Consider the following 17,458-nt stretch of genomic DNA (forward strand, 5'->3'; position numbering starts at 1 on the left):
TCAAGAGCCAGTCCCTAATTCTCCCAAATTAACCTTACCTAACTCTGATCACTCTTTACTAAAATCTCACTCTTATTCAATAAACATATTTAACAGCTACTATGTTCCAGATACTTGGTGAAAAAAACACTTTAAGTGTGGTTATGCCCTACTTCTAGTCTGCTTAGTGAAACAAGACACCTACCTGAAATAACAAGAATGTAAAACAAAATATAAATAATATTTCACTCATTCTGCATCAGTCTTTTCACATTCAGTATTTTTCCAGATAACTGCAACAAATTTCTTAAGGTGCCAATTTACTTTTATTTAATAATTTTAAAGGAAAAATCTAAATACGTTTTTCTCTGCCTTCTTCAAAGTGTATGTTAAAAATAGTATTGACAGCACAGTATTGTCATAAACAATGACAATATCTATAATTACACTACATTATTGTAAAGCTGTCAGTTGGAAAACCAGAGAGCCATGGATATAAATAGAGACATTCTTTTGCACACCATTTAAATACGGAGTGCTGGGTAAGGTTAGCCTTGGAATCTCTCCTACAGGGTAAAATACATCAGCTTTGTGATGGCATTTTCACTGCTGCTGGAACCTTCTTCACTTCTAATTTTCACTTTAGTAACAGATGGTTCAAATTGTTGAAGTTTGACAACTGAGTAAGTGCCGTGTAAATCAGTAAGATAGCAAGTATGTGTGGGAAAAGTATTCAAAGAAGAGACACTGACGCAGCACCCTGGAATTGCTACAGAAGGCTTTCTTAAGAAGGGAGAATTTGAACTAGACGAAAAGAAGGTCAGTCCACCGTTCAACATATGTGGTAAGGTAAAGATCCCTTCAAGGGGTGGGGATGGGGGAGGAAGAGAGAGAAAAAGAACTAGGTCACCACATAAAATACATTTTATAATTTTTTTTCTCAGTGGTCAAAGAAGTTTGAGAAACATTGCTTGCTGTAAGTTGGTCTGTGTATATGAATTTTGTCTACCAAACTAGGTAATAAGTTACATGAGTTTTTTATCTCTTCGTTTCTCTCTCCACCAAAGCCTGAGTGTTAATACTTCAGCAAATGCTAAGGTCACTGACAATGGGTATCTGGAGGCTTCCAGGCCATGCAGGGGTCTGATGAGGCAGTAAGAGCACAATACTGTATTAGAGATAAAGAAGAACTAAAAGTAAATGATCTCACAGAATTACCTAAGTAGAATCTTATCCCAAACAAAACTGGTTCTTTATTTCTTTAAAAAACAACTTTAGAAGACAAGAACAAAGGCAACTTTAAAGGTGGAATACTTATTTTCTAATGAGAAATAAAAATAATTGTTTAGAATCCAAATAAAATGTCTAAGGTGAAAGAAAGGCTCACTTTAGAGTTGAGGAAGGGGTATGTGTGGGGAGAGTGAGGGTAAAATCAGTAAACCACGGATTCTGTTGATTCTAAATACTTAAAAATAAGCAGGGTGGGACTCCCCTGGTGATCCAGAGATTAAGGACTCCGAGTTTTCACACAGGGGCCTGGTTCAATCCCTGGTTGGAAGCTAAGCTTCCTCGTGCTGTGTGGTGTGGCCAAAATAAAGATCGAAGAAATAAATAAACAGGGCAATGGCCAATGAACACATGAAAAGATGCTCAAGATCATTAATTAACAGAGAAATGCAAATTAAAACTACTATGAGGTATCTCCCTCACAGCAGTCAGGATGGCCAGCATCAGAAAATCTACCAACAATAAATGCTGGAGATAATGTGGAGGAAAGGGAACCCTCCTATACTGTTAGCGGGAATGTGAACTTATACAGCCATTAGTGAGAACAATATGAAAAAACTAGGAATAAATCTACCATATGACCTAGCAACTCCACTACTGGGCATATACCCTGAGAAAATCACAATCAAAAATGACACGTGTTCCCCAGTGTTGACAGCAGCACTGTTTACAGTAGCCAGGACAGGGAAGCAACCCAGACGTCCACCGACAGAGGAGTGGATAAGGAAGACACGGTGCATACACACAATGCAACGTTACTCAGCCATAAAAAGGAACGGATTTAAGTCAGTTCTAGTGCGGAAAGGTTGAGGACAGGAGGAGAAGGGGACGACAGAGGATGAGATGGCTGGATGGCAACACTGACTCAATGGACATGGGTTTGGGTGGACCCCAGGAGTTGGTGATGGACAAGGAGGCCTGGCGTGCTGCGGTTCATGGGGTTGCAAAGAGTCAGACACGACTGAGCGACTGAACTGAGTGAGTAAGGTAGATGAACCTCTAGTTATACAGACTGAAATAAGTCAGAAAGAGAAAAACAAATAAAGTACATTAACCATATATATGGAATCTAGAAAAATGATATTGATGCAGCTATTTTCAGGGAAGGAATGGAGACACAAATGTAGAGAATGGACTTGTGGGCACAGTGGGGAGGGAGACGGTGGGATGAATGGAGAAAGTAGCAGCAACAGACAGAAACTCTTAGGTGAAAGATGGACAGCTGGTGAGAAGTTGCTGTGCACCACAGGGAACCCAGGTTTGTGCTCTGTGATGACCTGGAGGGATGGGATGGGGGTGGGGGGTAGGGAGGCTAGACAGGGAGGGGGTCTAAGGATAATTATGGCTGTTCTGCACTGTTGTGTAACAGAAACCAACACAACATTGCAAAAAAAAAACCCTTTTAATTTAAATTTTAAAAAAATAGAAAAAAATCAACAGGGCAAGCAATGTAAGTTTGATTTTTTTTTTTCCCTAGTAACTACAATAATGCTTTCCAACTAGAGCTCAAAGATAGCTAGGGAAGAGAAAGGGACAGGAAATGAAGATAAACCACAAAAGGAGACAGAGGATGGAAATCATCTAAGGGTTTTCCTGTTAAGTGCTGCCTGTTAGCCAGAGCTACCCATTAAACCAGGGTTTCTCTATCTGGGGATTATCCTGATAATGAAAGAGGATTTGCAGGTAAAACAGGAGCTGGAGGGAGAGGTGCTTCCGCGGTAAGGGTGCCCACCAGCTCTCTGCAGTTAGCGCCTCTGCAGGGCTTCTAACAGACACAGGGAACAATGTTTTGATAGGAATCTTTATTTTAAGCTGCATTTGATCACTACATTTTGTCATGCTCTTTTTAAATTTCAGCACTGTTCTTTCCCCCTCCCCACCCCCACCCCCCAAAAAAGTGCAGGTAGGAATTCTCTACCTGGATTAAAATAAACAGCAAAGTCTAGATCTCATTAATAAAAATATTTCACATCAAGCGTATGAACAACCATTTCAAAATATATGTTCTTGTACGCTTTGGAACTCAGAATGAGTTGATCTTAAATTAAGGCCATTGCTTTAGACAACTTTACTGCTAGAATCTGAGTTCTTTGGGATTTTTCTGTGAATGGAAAAAAACAAAAGGAGAAATATTTTTTCTTGGCTCCAGGGAACACATGTACCCTGACTTGGCATCTCACTCTGAGGCACTGCAAGCAAAAGCATTCAAATTTACAAGCTCTGATTTGCTGCTGTGGACAGTGCGTAAGTGACACGCTTCAAGTTTTAAGCACTTGAAAAGGAGGACTTTTTTTCCTTGTAAACAGCAAAGTTTCTGAAAGGAAATCTGGAAGATAGCTCACAGATTTTGAAAAGCAACATGAAGAAACCAAGTCCTTACCTTACAAAAGAACTTGATAAGAGTCCAACAAATCCAACAGCAGCGCCCACGACAGCTGTTTTCCGACAACCAAATATGTCTGTGAAGACACTGACAATCGGGCAGCAGAAGAAAATCATCCCCATGGAGAGAGAACTAACCCATGCTGCAAGAGAGGGGGAGATGGGGGACATTATGACACGGGGAATTCTAGTTGTTCTTATCTCATAAAATGCAAGACATATTGAGAAAAGTACCAGTGCAGGAAAGATATTACTCAGACTGATGAATGGGGGAAAGTTAGAATAAGCAACAAATCTGAATCATAGATCAAAGCATTGGCAAGGACTCATTATAATTAGCAAAGCAATTATTTGTGTTCAGTGGAACTTCTGAAAAAAGTCTGTATCCTTAAATAAATCAAACATTCTCCTGGGACCTAATCTCTATCCTGGTAACTATGGTTTTAAGCAACTTCTAATCTGCGGAAAGAAATCTGTCTGAAAAAATTGAAATATATTTAGGAACCCATGTCCAGGTGATCAAACTGCAAAGAAATAACCACCGAACTCAACAGTGGTGAAACCTGAAGAAAAGGAGTTATATGGACACAGTAGTTAAGAATCAAACATCTGCCTAGAGTCTGGGCTTTGTGCTTTTGTTAAAGGAACCAAATCCACACAGGCAATTTGTTGACCTAGATAATAGTTACTGTATATTCACTTTATTCATAAAGCCATACACACAGTTTATCTTCTTTTTTGAAAGTATGTTATCATTCACAATAGAAAAGATTTAAGAATCAGGTCATAATTTCCTGTTCTGATGCTGTAAAGACAAAAACAAAAGGAAAGCAAAAGAGAGACATACTGAGCACAAATGATCATAAATTTGTGCCAAAGAAATGAGTGATCTTGTAAGACACTGAGTCTGTGAATTCTTAAAAAGTATAATGAACTAGTGAGCCCTAAGTGAACATGAGCTATAAAATAAACAAATCCCTCAAGTCCCCAGCTCTGAACTATGCAACAAATTCTTGGGCAAATCATTTCCTCTGAGTCTGTTTTCTCACCTTGAGAGGGGATTGAACACAGATCTTTCCAGAATTATTAAAGATTAGAGAATATGTGTCTAAACCTCCACATATAGCACAGAGTGCTTAATAATGCAGAGTTTTAACAGCAACAAATTGTCTTAAAAAATGAAATGATCTCCAGCATTCCACCCAGCTCTGACAGTCTACTAGTAAACCACTCTATTTCCTTAGCAAAGGAAGTTAAGTCCAGACAGACCCTGTACAAATGACTATTTGCTAATAATGGTATTCAAATGGAGCTTCACCAGACTAACAATTTCATTTAATTCTTTGCCTTCTTACATTTTAAGTTATTTTAAAATTATGTATATTTTATGAGCCATAATTTCTTTCCTTTCTTCCCTTACCAGAAAGGAGACAAAACACAATGAAGAGACTGTACAAACAATGCAGGCTTAGCTTAGGTGTTGGTGGGAGGGATCAGAAGTGGACAGGCTCTGGGGGAGAGGTGATGGGCCAGATATTACCACAACAACAGCCCCGGATGTACCCACTCAAGGAGAAGTATGACTTTTTCAGTCCATGTTATATAAAAATGTTACTGATTTTTAATCATTTAATCTCATTCAAAAAAATTTTAGTCATCTATCATGTTGATGAAACAATCTAAACCAGTCTAGTCAGACCAGAAGAACAGCATCCTAACCTTTATTTTTGGATGAAGGTACTTGACAATTAAGTGAAACGCCAACACTAAACAGGAAATCACATTAAGAAATTCGAGAGCAAATATTTATATTGCGCTAACATTCAAAGAAGTCAAGGCATGTTTCAAGAAGAACAACAAGTCCTTATGCGTTATCTAGGTGTTGGTCTACCTTTAACACCAAATGTGAAAGTTTTTACAGAATCTTATGTCCACTGAACAAGCACTAAGTGTAGGATATAATCAAACACAACTTTACCTTTGTCTCGACTATCGCCTTAAAATGCACGCATGGAGAAGATGTTCCCTGCCACTGCACTAGCACTTCAGCAGGCCCACCTGACCCCTGCAGCCAGTGCTGAGCAGCAGGAAGGCCTCAGGTGCTTTAGGTTACAAACTAACCTTCACTAGGTAATCAGAATCTTTTTTCCTCGGGAGGAGAGGAAGATCAGCTTTGTCTCTTTTCCGTGGCCCTTCTTCCCCTCCCTAGCTATTGCTCTCTCCAAAGTGGGCGGGCATGAGACACAGGGCTGCTCGGAGACAAGGCAAGGAGACTCCTACTTAACAGGTCCTGCCAAAAGGCCTGAACGGCGTGTCCGAAGCGGATGCTTTCCCTCAGGTGCACTTCCATGGGTTCTTCCAAGTCTCACCTCAGAGCTCCTTCTGGCTACAGCTCCACAGACAAGGACAGTTCACTCTCGTCCTGGCTTTCTGGCTGTCACTTAAAAGACTCACTGTTGGAGCCTCGTTGCCCTTCTAGACGGTTTATTTGGGCAGGGATCAAAACAGCTCCTCTCTCCTCCACTCAGCCTCCTCTGCTCTGCAGGAAATGTTCATGTTTCCTCTGCCCTGACAAACACTGGAGTGTGGGCAAGTTCCACAGAGCCCTCCTCTTGCTGTGGGAGCAGCTGGCCAGATGCAGTTCTCTCCTTGTGGGATTTCTCACAGGATTCAGACCTCAGTCCTCTGTATCCCCTAACTGAAGAGAATTTTTTAAACCTCTAAGTAGTCCCTCTAAAGCTCCTCTCACTAGGTTATCAAGTGAGAGAGTGTGTACCCAAACTTTTCCCATGAGGGGTTGGGTGGAAGGAAGCCATAGCATAATTTCATTAAAAAATCTTCACAAAATGCTCTTCCTTGACCCATAAATATCCTTCTTCTGGGTTTTAGAGCCTCTAACTGATCCTTGAACATGAACTATCCCACTTTTGAATTTCATGCTTCTGTACCTTGATGCCTCAGCTAAATTCCAAACATCTTTTTTTTTTTTTTTGGCTGCACCACACAGCTTGAGGGATCTTAGTTCCCCTGCAATGGAAGCAGGGGAATCCTAACCACTGGACTACCAGAGAATTCAAGAAATTCTCTTTTTAGAAATTTTTTATTGGAGTATAGGTGACTTATAATGTTGTGTTAGTTTTGGACAAACAGCAAAGTCAATCAGTTATACATATATTCACTTTTTTTTTTAAGATTCTTTTCCCATATAGGCCATTAGAGAATACTGAGAGGTCTCTGTGCTATACAGCAGGTTCTTCTTCTTTTATATACAGCAGTGTATATATGTCAGTCTCAATCTTCCAATTTATCCCTCCATCCCCTGATAATCGCAAGTTTGTTTTCTACATCCATGACTATTTCTGTTTCATAAATAAGTTCATTTATACTCTTCTTTTATACTCCACATATAAGTGATATCATATGGTATTTGTCTCTCTGTGTCTGACTTACTTCATTCAGGATAATAATCTCTAGGTAAAGCCACATCACTGCAAATGACATTATTTCATTCTTTTATGGCTGAGTAACACTGCATTGTATATATGTACCATATCTTCTTTAACCATTTCTCTGTTGATGGACATTTACGTGCTTCCATGCCCTGGCTATTGTAAATAGTGCTGCAATGAACACTGGGGTGCATGTATCTTTTCAAATTATGGTCTTCTCTGGGTATATGCCCAGGAGTGAGATTGTTGGGTCATATGGTAGTTCTATTTTAAGGAACTCCCATACAACATACTGTTTCCATAGTGGTTGTACCAGTTCACCTTCCCAACAGTGTAGGAGAACTGCCTTTTCTACACATGCTCTCCAGCATTTACTGTTTGTCGATTTTTGATGATGGCCATTCTGACTGGTGTGAGGTGATACCTCATTGTAGTTCTGATTTGCATTTCCCTAATAGTGATGTTGAGCATCTTTGCATGTACTTTTTGGCTATCCATGAAATATAGCTACCAAATAACCTTTCGATTGGCAATAAAATGGTCAAATCAAGTACAGTTTACTCGTTTCTGAATTTTTATGTAGTTGCCAGACAATACCACACTCCAAAAGTCATTGGAACTTTGTTAAATAATATTTAAATGTTTATTTGAGGCTATTAGACCAATGTTCTATTACAGAGCAAAGATGTTGTGAAAAAGGCCAAGATCAAGTGGAAATGGGGGTTGGAGCTCTCAAAACAGGGCGAAAGAGTATTTATCAGCCTTCAACTAACCACAGTAAGTCTTCCCTTTGGGTGTTTTCAGTTGTAAACATTTTGTCCTTGTAGTCATTTACATCCAAGTTATAACATTTTTGTTTTACTTAATATGCAGGAAACTCTTTTTAAATATTAAACCTAACCACTTCTTCCAAGTGATTTGCATTTTCCTTTGGCCATGCTGAGAAATGAGGATTTGTTCTTAGTATGGAGTAGTAAACAAAGAGGGTCTGGATGGAGAAACTGGAAAGCTGATTGTTACTTTTAGATATATATGTAGTTTATAATTTATTGTTTTTTAAAATTTGTATTTAATTTGTACTTTTATGGTCACCTTACTATAACTGCTAACGGTTACACAGGATTTGAATTGAATTTGTATTTATGCTAACCACTTTGATTGTTACTTTATAAAAAAGATTGTCCTACCTGGTCTTTTTTTTGGATGTTTCTCTCTGTTAACATCAAACACACACATTCAAATAAGAGTGTACAAACGCACTCTAAAGTCTTTCTTTCTTTCTTGTTTTTTTTAAGGGAAAATGGACTTTATGTAATAGCTAACTTGAATCCTATAGAAGTGCCAACAACCTCAAAATCAATTCATTACATACATAGGTATGCCACTCTACAACAACAGTAAATATAGAAAAGTACAGTTCATTGAGAAATACTGTTAATGCCAAAGAGGTCCACTATGAAGTCATTAGCATTTTAAAATATCTGAATTTTATTACTAACATCTACATACATTTTAAAAACAGTATTGCAAATGAGAAGAAGATACAGCAGTATGTAACACACTTTGCTGATTAGGGATTCTAAGCTGGTGCATTTTCAGAAGATATTTAATCCCTTCTTTATTATACATTTTTTGAAATCTATATCTCTTAAGACATTTAGCACATTGTATTGGAGAAGGAAATGGCAACCCACTCCAGTGTTCTTGCCTGGAGAATCCCAGGGACGGGGGAGCCTGGTGGGCTGCCGTCTATGGGGTCGCACAGAGTTGGACACGACTGAAGCAACTTAGCAGCAGCAGCATATGGTGCTCTGGTTGGACCTCTATTTCTGTATGTATATTACTAGATGGAAATTATTGGAAGATAGAAAAATATTTTAGTTGTTTTAATATTCTCAGGAGCCTATGATAGTGCCAAGAACATACATAATAAACACTTACTTGGAATGGAGAGAATGTTATTATTCCATATTTTAGATAGTATCTCTTCCATTGGAAAATATTTGCTCTTCAACAGAATTAGGAAACCCTGTGTAGATGTTTAGTCAAATTATATGGGAGGATTAGGGGTAGTTTTCTTTTTTTTTTTTTTTTTTACTATTTATTCATTTATTTGGCTGCACCAGGTCTTAGTTGCAGCATGTGGGATCTAGTTCCCTGACCAGGGATCAAACCTGGGCCCCCTGCATTGGGAGCTGAGAGAGTTAACCACTGGACCAGCAGGGAAGTCCCTAGTTTGCAATTTTTAAACAAAGTTTTACCATGCTGGATATAGTGACTGTGTCTTTCAGTTTCTCAGTTTCTATTATTAATAGTAATCATAGACTTGGAAGGGTCAGAAGAGAACAACAGGCTCTTTTATTTTTATGGTGTATAGTATAATCCATAAAACCTTGGATTCTTCGTTATGCCATGTTAAAATTTTACAAAAACAGTGCCAAGTAATAGATTCATTCAAGAATTAATATTTTTGGTCACATAATCTATGACAGAGGCAGGAATATACAATGGAAAAAAGACAGTCTCTTCAGTACGTGCTGCTGGGAAAACAGGACAGCTACATGTAAAATAATGAAATTAAAACACTTCCTAATACCACACACAAAAATAATCTCAAAATGGATTAAAGACCTAAATGTAAGATCGGACACTATAGAACTCTTAGAGAAGAACATAGAACACTCTTTGACAAGATCTTTTTTGATCTACCTCCCAGCATAATGAAAATAAAAGTAAAAATAAACAAGTGGGATCTAATTAAACTTAAAAGCTTTTGCATAGCAAAGGAAACCATAAACAAAACAATAAGACAGCCCTCAGAATGGGAGAAAATATTTCAAATAAAGCAACTGACAAGGGATTAATTTCCAAAATATGCAAACAGCTCATGTAGCTGAATATCAAAAAAACAACCCAATTAAAAAATGGGCAGAAGATCTAAATAGACATTTGTCCAAAGAAGACATGCTGCTAAGTCACTTCAGTCGTGTCCAACTCTGTGTGACCCCATAGACGGCAGCCCACCAGGCTCCCCCGTCCCTGGGATTCTCCAGGCAAGAACACTGGAGTGGGTTGCCATTTCCTTCTCCAATACAATGTGCTAAATGTCTTAAGAGATATAGATTTCAAAAATGTATAATAAAGAAGGGATTAAATATCTCCCAAAAATGTACCAGCTTAGAATCCCTAATCAGCAAAGCGTGTTACATACTGCTGTATCTTCTTCTCATTTGCAATACTGTTTTTAAAATGTATGTAGATGTTAGTAATAAAATTCAGATATTTTAAAATGCTAATGACTTCATAGTGGACCTCTTTGGCATTAACAGTATTTCTCAATGAACTGTACTTTTCTATATTTACTGTTGTTGTAGAGTGGCATACCTATGTATGTAATGAATTGATTTTGAGGTTGTTGGCACTTCTATAGGATTCAAGTTAGCTATTACATAAAGTCCATTTTCCCTTAAAAAAAACAAGAAAGAAAGACTTTAGAGTGCGTTTGTACACTCTTATTCGAATGTGTGTGTTTGATGTTAACAGAAACATCCAAAAAAAAAAAGACCAGGTAGGACAATCTTTTTTATAAAGTAACAATCAAAGTGGTTAGCATAAATACAAATTCAATTCAAATCCTGTGTAACCGTTAGCAGTTATAGTAAGGCGACCATAAAAGTACAAATTAAATACAAATTTTAAAAAACAATAAATTGTAAACTACATATATATCTAAAAGTAACAATCAGCTTTCCAGTTTCCCCATCCAGACCCTCTTTGTTTACTACTCCATACTAAGAACAAATCCTCATTTCTCAGCATGGCCAAAGGAAAATGCAAATCACTTGGAAGAAGTGGTTAGGTTTAATATTTAAAAAGAGTTTCCTGCATATTAAGTAAAACAAAAATGTTATAACTACATGGATGTAAATGACTATAAGGACAAAATGTTTACAACTGAAAACACCCAAAGGGAAGACTTACTGTGGTTAGTTGAAGGCTGATAAATACTCTTTCGCCCTGTTTTGAGAGCTCCAACCCCCATTTCCACTTGATCTTGGCCTTTTTCACAACATCTTTGCTCTGTAATAGAACATTGGTCTAATAGCCTCAAATAAACATTTAAATATTATTTAACAAAGTTCCAATGACTTTTGGAGTGTGGTATTGTCTGGCAACTACATAAAAATTCAGAAACGAGTAAACTGTACTTGATTTGACCATTTTATTGCCAATCGAAAGGTTATTTGGTAGCTATATTTCACTTAGGAGTGGTTCTGAAGTTATTTACTATCAACTTCTGTTAGTAGCAGCAGAGTGAAGTGGTCAAGTAAGTCCTCTTACAGATAATAACTGTGTTGGGGGAAAAAAACTTATTTAAACACACTGGGAAATGTTTTAAAACAGACAGAAGTAGGAGAGTTTTCTTCCCTGGTGGCTCAGACCAAAAACAACCTGCCTGAAACGTGGGAGACCAAGTTCAATCCTTGGATTGGGAAGATTCCCTAGAGAAGGAAATGACAACCCACTCCAGTATTCTTGCCTGGAAAATCCGCATGGACAGAGAAGCCTGGCAGACTACAGTCCATGGCGTCGCAGAGAGTCTGAGAGACCAGCAACTAACACTTCCTTTTCCCTTTTATACCTGGAGAAGCTGAATCTGGAAGAAATAAAAATTACCAGTTTGTGGGCCTTCTTGAAGATCAACAAACTATGCAGATGCTGGGTGGACTAGTAAGGGGCCAGACTAAAAAGCAACAGCTGGAGAGGGGAAAAAAAAAAGCAACAGTTGGAAACTATATGAACTGAAAACAGAGATACCAGCTGCTACGTACCACAGACAGACAGACTTTGCAGTTTGAGTCCAGGCAAAATAACTGCCTCCTAGGAACAAAAACTCAATAATACTTGGAAAAACAAAATGGAGTTAAGAGTTGTTTCAAATATTATCTACAATGTTCAAGTATTCAACCTAAAATTACCAGACATGCAAAGAAACAGATACTAAATATAAATGGACTCTGAATGAACTTAGATGTTGAATTCAAAAACAAAAACTACAAAATGTCTATTATAATTATGTTAAAAGTATTGATATTAATGGATAATACTTTAAAAGTAAAATATGGAATTACTGAGTGAAGAGATAGAGAATCTCAACAGTGAAATGTAAACTACAAGAAAATGGAAATTTTAGGGGCGAAAAGTACAGTAGCTGAAAAAAATGCATTATGATAGGCTCATACGTAAGAAAGAATCTGGGAATTTGAAGACAAAAATTACCTAATATAAGAAAAGAGAAAAATAATACTGAAGGAGAATGAACAAAGTCTCAGAGATCTTGGAATGGAAATCTAGGAGATTTCCACTACAAGAAATCTTAAAGAAAGTTCCACAACTTAAGTCCAAAGGAAGGACTGAAACATACAAACACACACAACACACTGCTTTCTCATATTTCTTTATAAGATATATGACTATTTAAAGCAAAAATTATAACAATGTATGTGCAGGAGTGCTTAGTTGCTTCAGGTATCTGCCTCTGTGACTCCACAGACTGCAGCCCACCAGGCTCCTCTGTCCACAGAATTTTCCAGGCAAGAATACTGTGGGTTGCCATTTCCTCCTCCAGGGGATCATCCTGACACAGGGATGGAACCCACACCTCCAGTGGCTTCTGCATTGGCAGGCAGATTCTTTACTGCTGAGCCACCTGGGATAGATGTATTATAATACATCTATAATACACATATGATACATATATGATACATAATATGATAACAGCACTAAAGATGGAAGTAAATGAAAATACACTACCATAAGATTCCTATATTTTATCTGAAGCAATTCCATATCAATTTAAAATACATTGAGATATACGTTGTAATCCCTAAAGGTAGCACTTTTTCAAAAATGTAGAAATACAGCTTGAAAGCCAATAGAGAAATTAAAATTGATCACTAAAAATTACTTGATTAATGTAAAGGAAGGCAGAAGAGAAAGAACAGAAGAACAAGAGGCAGATGAGACAAATAAAACCAAATAGCAAAATGTCAGACCTAAATATGACCATATCAGTAATGATATTACAGAAAAATAAAGACTCCAAGCAAATGGCAAAGACTATCTAACTGGATTTTAAAAAATCAAAAATCACTTATATCCTGTTTAAAGAGATGCAGTTTAAATACAAATACACAAATAACTTGGAAATAAAAAAGATGGGAAAAGATATGCCATGAATTAATAACCCTAAGAAGACTGGAATGGCTGTACTAATACCAGACAAAACAGACTTCAAGGCAAGTAGTTTTACTAGAAATAAAGAGGGATTTTAATGATAAAAGTCTCAACACATCAGGAAGATACAACAATGACAAACCTATATACACCTAATATAACAGAGCTTCAGAAACACAAGAAGGAAATTTGATCTCTACTTTACACCATATTTTTACTTACCTCAAAATGAATCATAAAAATGAAATTTGAAACTGAAAAGTATAAAACTTCTAGGAAAAAACATAGGAGAAAATCGTTGTTACCTTGGGTTAGGCAAAGATTTCTTAGACACAACGTCAAAAACATAATCCGTAGATAAAACTTCACTTCAGCAAAATTAAGAATTACTATTTGAAAGACACTTTTAAGAAAATGAAAAGGCAAGCCATAAACTGGGAGGAAAGACTAGCAAGTTATATATCTTACCAAAAAAAAAAAACCCTGCACCCAGATTATAAAAAGAACTCTCAAAACTCAATAAAAACCAAGCAACCTACTTTAAAAATAGGTTAAAAAGATTTGAACAATCTCTTCACAAAAGATATACAAATGGAAAATATTCATTTTTGAAAAGATGCTCAACATCATTAGCCATAAGGAAAATATAAATTAGAACAATGAAAAAAACCACACACACCTATTCAAATGGCTAAAATAGCTAATCATACCAAGTGTTGGTAAGGATGTTAGGATGTAAGGATGTCTGTCATACACTGCTACTGGGAATTTAAAATTGGACAATCATTTTGGAAAACTGAGTAGGGATTTTTTTTCAGCTAAATACATCCCTATTATATTATCCAGCCATTCCGCTCCCAGGTATTTACCTAAGAGAAACAAGAGCATATGTCCATACAAAACTTATCTACAGATGGTTTTGATCGTCTTATTTCTAACAGTCAAAAACTGCAAAGAGCCCAAATATCCAGAAATAAAGTGACTGGATAAACCAATTATGGTATGTTCATAAATGGAACATGCGTGCATGCGTGCTCAGTCGCTTGAGTGGCGTCCGACTCTTTGCAACCCCATGGACTGTAGCCCACCAGGCTCCTCTGTCCCTGGAGATTCTCCAGGCAAGAATACTGGAGTGGGTTGCCACGCCCTCCTCCAGGGGATCTTCCCCACCCAGGGATCGAACCCTCATCTCTTATGTCTCCTGCATTGGCAGGCGGTTCTTTGCCACTATTATCACCTGAGAAGCCCACATAATGGAATACTACCCAGCAAAATACCAGGAGTGAACTATTGATAAATACAACATGGATGAATACCAAAATACTCATACACAGTGGAAAAAAGGCAAAAAAGGAATATATAAAACATGACTCCAATTATTAAAAATTTCCTAAAAATATAAGCAATATACAGGACAGGAAGCGTATCAGTGTTCACCTCGTTGTGGAGAGGGATACAGAGGGAGGGACTGTCAAAGACACCAAGAAACCTGAATGTGATGGAGACGTTCATTATCTGGACTGTGGTGGTTGTGTCTCACTGGTGTATACATATGACAAAACTCATCAAATTACCTACTTTATTTCATGTCATACAGCTTATTTCATGTCAATTACACAATAATGTTGCTTTAAAAAAAAATAAGAGAAACCCTGTATTTATATGACATGGTAGATGTTCACTAAACTCAATTGTAATCATCATTTCAGGATAAACTGGAAGGAAAAAATAGAAACTATATGGAGGTTTTCAACAAGAACAAAAAAATAGATGTCATAAAAAACAAACACACAAAACTGAGAGAACTCAAGGGAGAACTAGACAAATCCACAGTCACAGCTGTATATTTAACCACATCACTCTCAGTAATTAATAGAACAGGAATACCAAAATATAAATGTCTGGATGACAGCATCAAGCAGCGTAACTGACATTTACAGAACACTATATCCAACACCAACTGCAGAAAGCTGTTTGCTCTGCCAGCGAAATTTTTAATCACTGATGAGGGTAGAGTTGGGTGGGGAAAGATGGAAGAACTAACACATACAAAATGCCACTTAATCCATGCGCAGTGCCTGCATAAAACTGTCATCAGATTCTCAGGCAACACGGTGAGGCATTATGTTCATTTTATAGATGGGGAAAAAACAGATTAGAGGTATTTAGCAACTTGCCAAGGTTATTTATGCAACTCTGGTAAGATTCCAGGTGGAAAAAGGAATATGAAAACTGCCCAAAGTCCTTCATTAAAAAACATCCACCAGACTTCCCTGGTGCGCAGTGGGTAAGAATCCGCCTGCCAGTGCAGGGGACACGGGTTCGATCCCTGGTCTGGGACGGTTCCACCTGCCGTGGAACAACGAAGCTCACGCACCACAACTTCTGAGCCCACGCTGTAGAGCCTGTAAGCAACTACTGAAGCCTGCATGCTCTGGCGCCAGGAGCCACAACTAATGAGCCCCTATGCTGCAACTACGGAAGCCCACCTGCTACAGAGCCAGCAAACCCAACTACGGAACCTGCGTGCCACAGCCACTGAAGCCTGAGCTCCGCAAGAGAAGGCACCACAATGAGAAGCCCACCCACCACACCAAAGCGCAGCCCCCACAACTAGAGAAAGCCCGTGGTGCACAGTAACAAAGACCCAGTGCATCCAAAATAAATATTAAAAAAAAAAAATCCCCCAGAGAAAAAGGAACCCTCCTACACTGTTGGTGGGAATGTGAACTGGTGCAGCCATGATGGAGAACAGTATTGTTGCTGTTTAGTCGCTAAGTCGTATCCGACTCTCTGCAACCCCATGGACTGAAGCACACCAGGCTTCCCTGTCCTTCATTCTCTCCCAGAGTTTGCTCCAACTCATGTCCATTGCGGTGATGATGCCATCCAACCACCTCATCCTCTGTCGCCCCGTTCTCCTCCTGCCCTCAACCAGAACATTATGGAGGTTCCTTAACAAATGAAAAACAGAGTTGCCATATAATCCAGCAATCTCACTCCTGGCATATATCTGGAAAAACAAAAACTCTAATTAGAAAATGCACCCTAATGTTCACTATAGCACTATTTACAACAACAGCCAAGACATGGAAGCAACCTAAGTATCCACTGACAGATGGGTAATTAAAAAGATGTGGTGTCTATATATACAATGGAATACTATTCAGCCATAAAAATGGAAATAATGCCATTTGCAGCAACACGGTTAGACCCAGAGATTATCATACTAAGTGAAGTAAGTCAGAAAAAGAAAGACAAATATTAAATACTATATCACTTATGTGTGGAGTCTAAAATATGATACAAATTTATTTACAAAACAGAAACACTCACAGACATAGAAAACAAACATGGTTATAAAAAGGGAGATGAGGTAGGGGAGGGATAAATTAGGAGTTTGGGATTATCAGATAAAAACTACTCTATATAAAATAAACAATAAGGTCCTACTACACAACCCAGGGAACTTTATTCAATATCCTACAATAAACCATAATGAAAAACAATATGAAATCTATATGCTTGAATATATATATATATATATCTGAATCACTTCACTGTACACCAGAAACTAACACCTTGTATAGTTTGATTTTTAAAACAATTAATTAAATAGCAAAGAAATGAAAGAATATGAAAGCAATATAAAAGATTAACAAAACTAAAAGCTGGTTCTTTGGAAAGATAAACACAATTGACAAAACTTTAGCTTGACTAACCAAAAAAAAAGGACTCAAACGAGTAATACTGTAAATGTATATGCACAGCATGGTAACTATCAGTTAACAGTACTATATTGTACACTTGGAAGTTGCTCTGAGCATAAATCCTAAAATGCTTACCACAAAAAGTAAAAGTTGCAACCATGTGAGGTGATAGATGTGTTAAGCTATTTGTGGTGATCATTCACACTATGTATGTATATAAAATAAACACACTGCACCCTCAAAAAAAAAACCAACCCACCAGGTACCATACTTGATGCTGATAAAAACTTATCCCACTCTGGAGAAGCTCACAATCTAACTGAATTACATTATGGTTTTCTCCAGATATATGACCAGGAGTAGGACTTCAGGGTCATATGGTAGCTCTATTTTTAGTTTTTTAAGGACCAGCCA

General features: G+C 37.7%; 1 protein-coding gene and 1 long non-coding RNA gene across 2 annotated transcripts in view; one reads left to right on the plus strand and one right to left on the minus strand.

Annotated features, from left to right (window-relative positions):
• The window catches only part of SLC16A10 (solute carrier family 16 member 10), a 114,950-nt gene that overhangs the window by 39,501 nt on the left and 57,991 nt on the right, over positions 1-17,458 (minus strand). The window contains exon 2 of the mRNA XM_019967206.2: positions 3,647-3,791. Within this exon, the coding sequence (XP_019822765.1) occupies positions 3,647-3,791 (145 nt within the window). The remainder of the gene's footprint in view (positions 1-3,646; positions 3,792-17,458) is intronic.
• Positions 526-4,063, plus strand: LOC139184803 (uncharacterized). The gene is made up of 2 exons (XR_011568320.1): positions 526-798; positions 3,416-4,063. It is a non-coding gene; the product is annotated as an uncharacterized lncRNA (long non-coding RNA).

The sequence above is a fragment of the Bos indicus genome, chromosome 9 (assembly GCF_029378745.1).
Source record: "Bos indicus isolate NIAB-ARS_2022 breed Sahiwal x Tharparkar chromosome 9, NIAB-ARS_B.indTharparkar_mat_pri_1.0, whole genome shotgun sequence".
NCBI classification, from domain to species: domain Eukaryota; kingdom Metazoa; phylum Chordata; class Mammalia; order Artiodactyla; family Bovidae; genus Bos; species Bos indicus.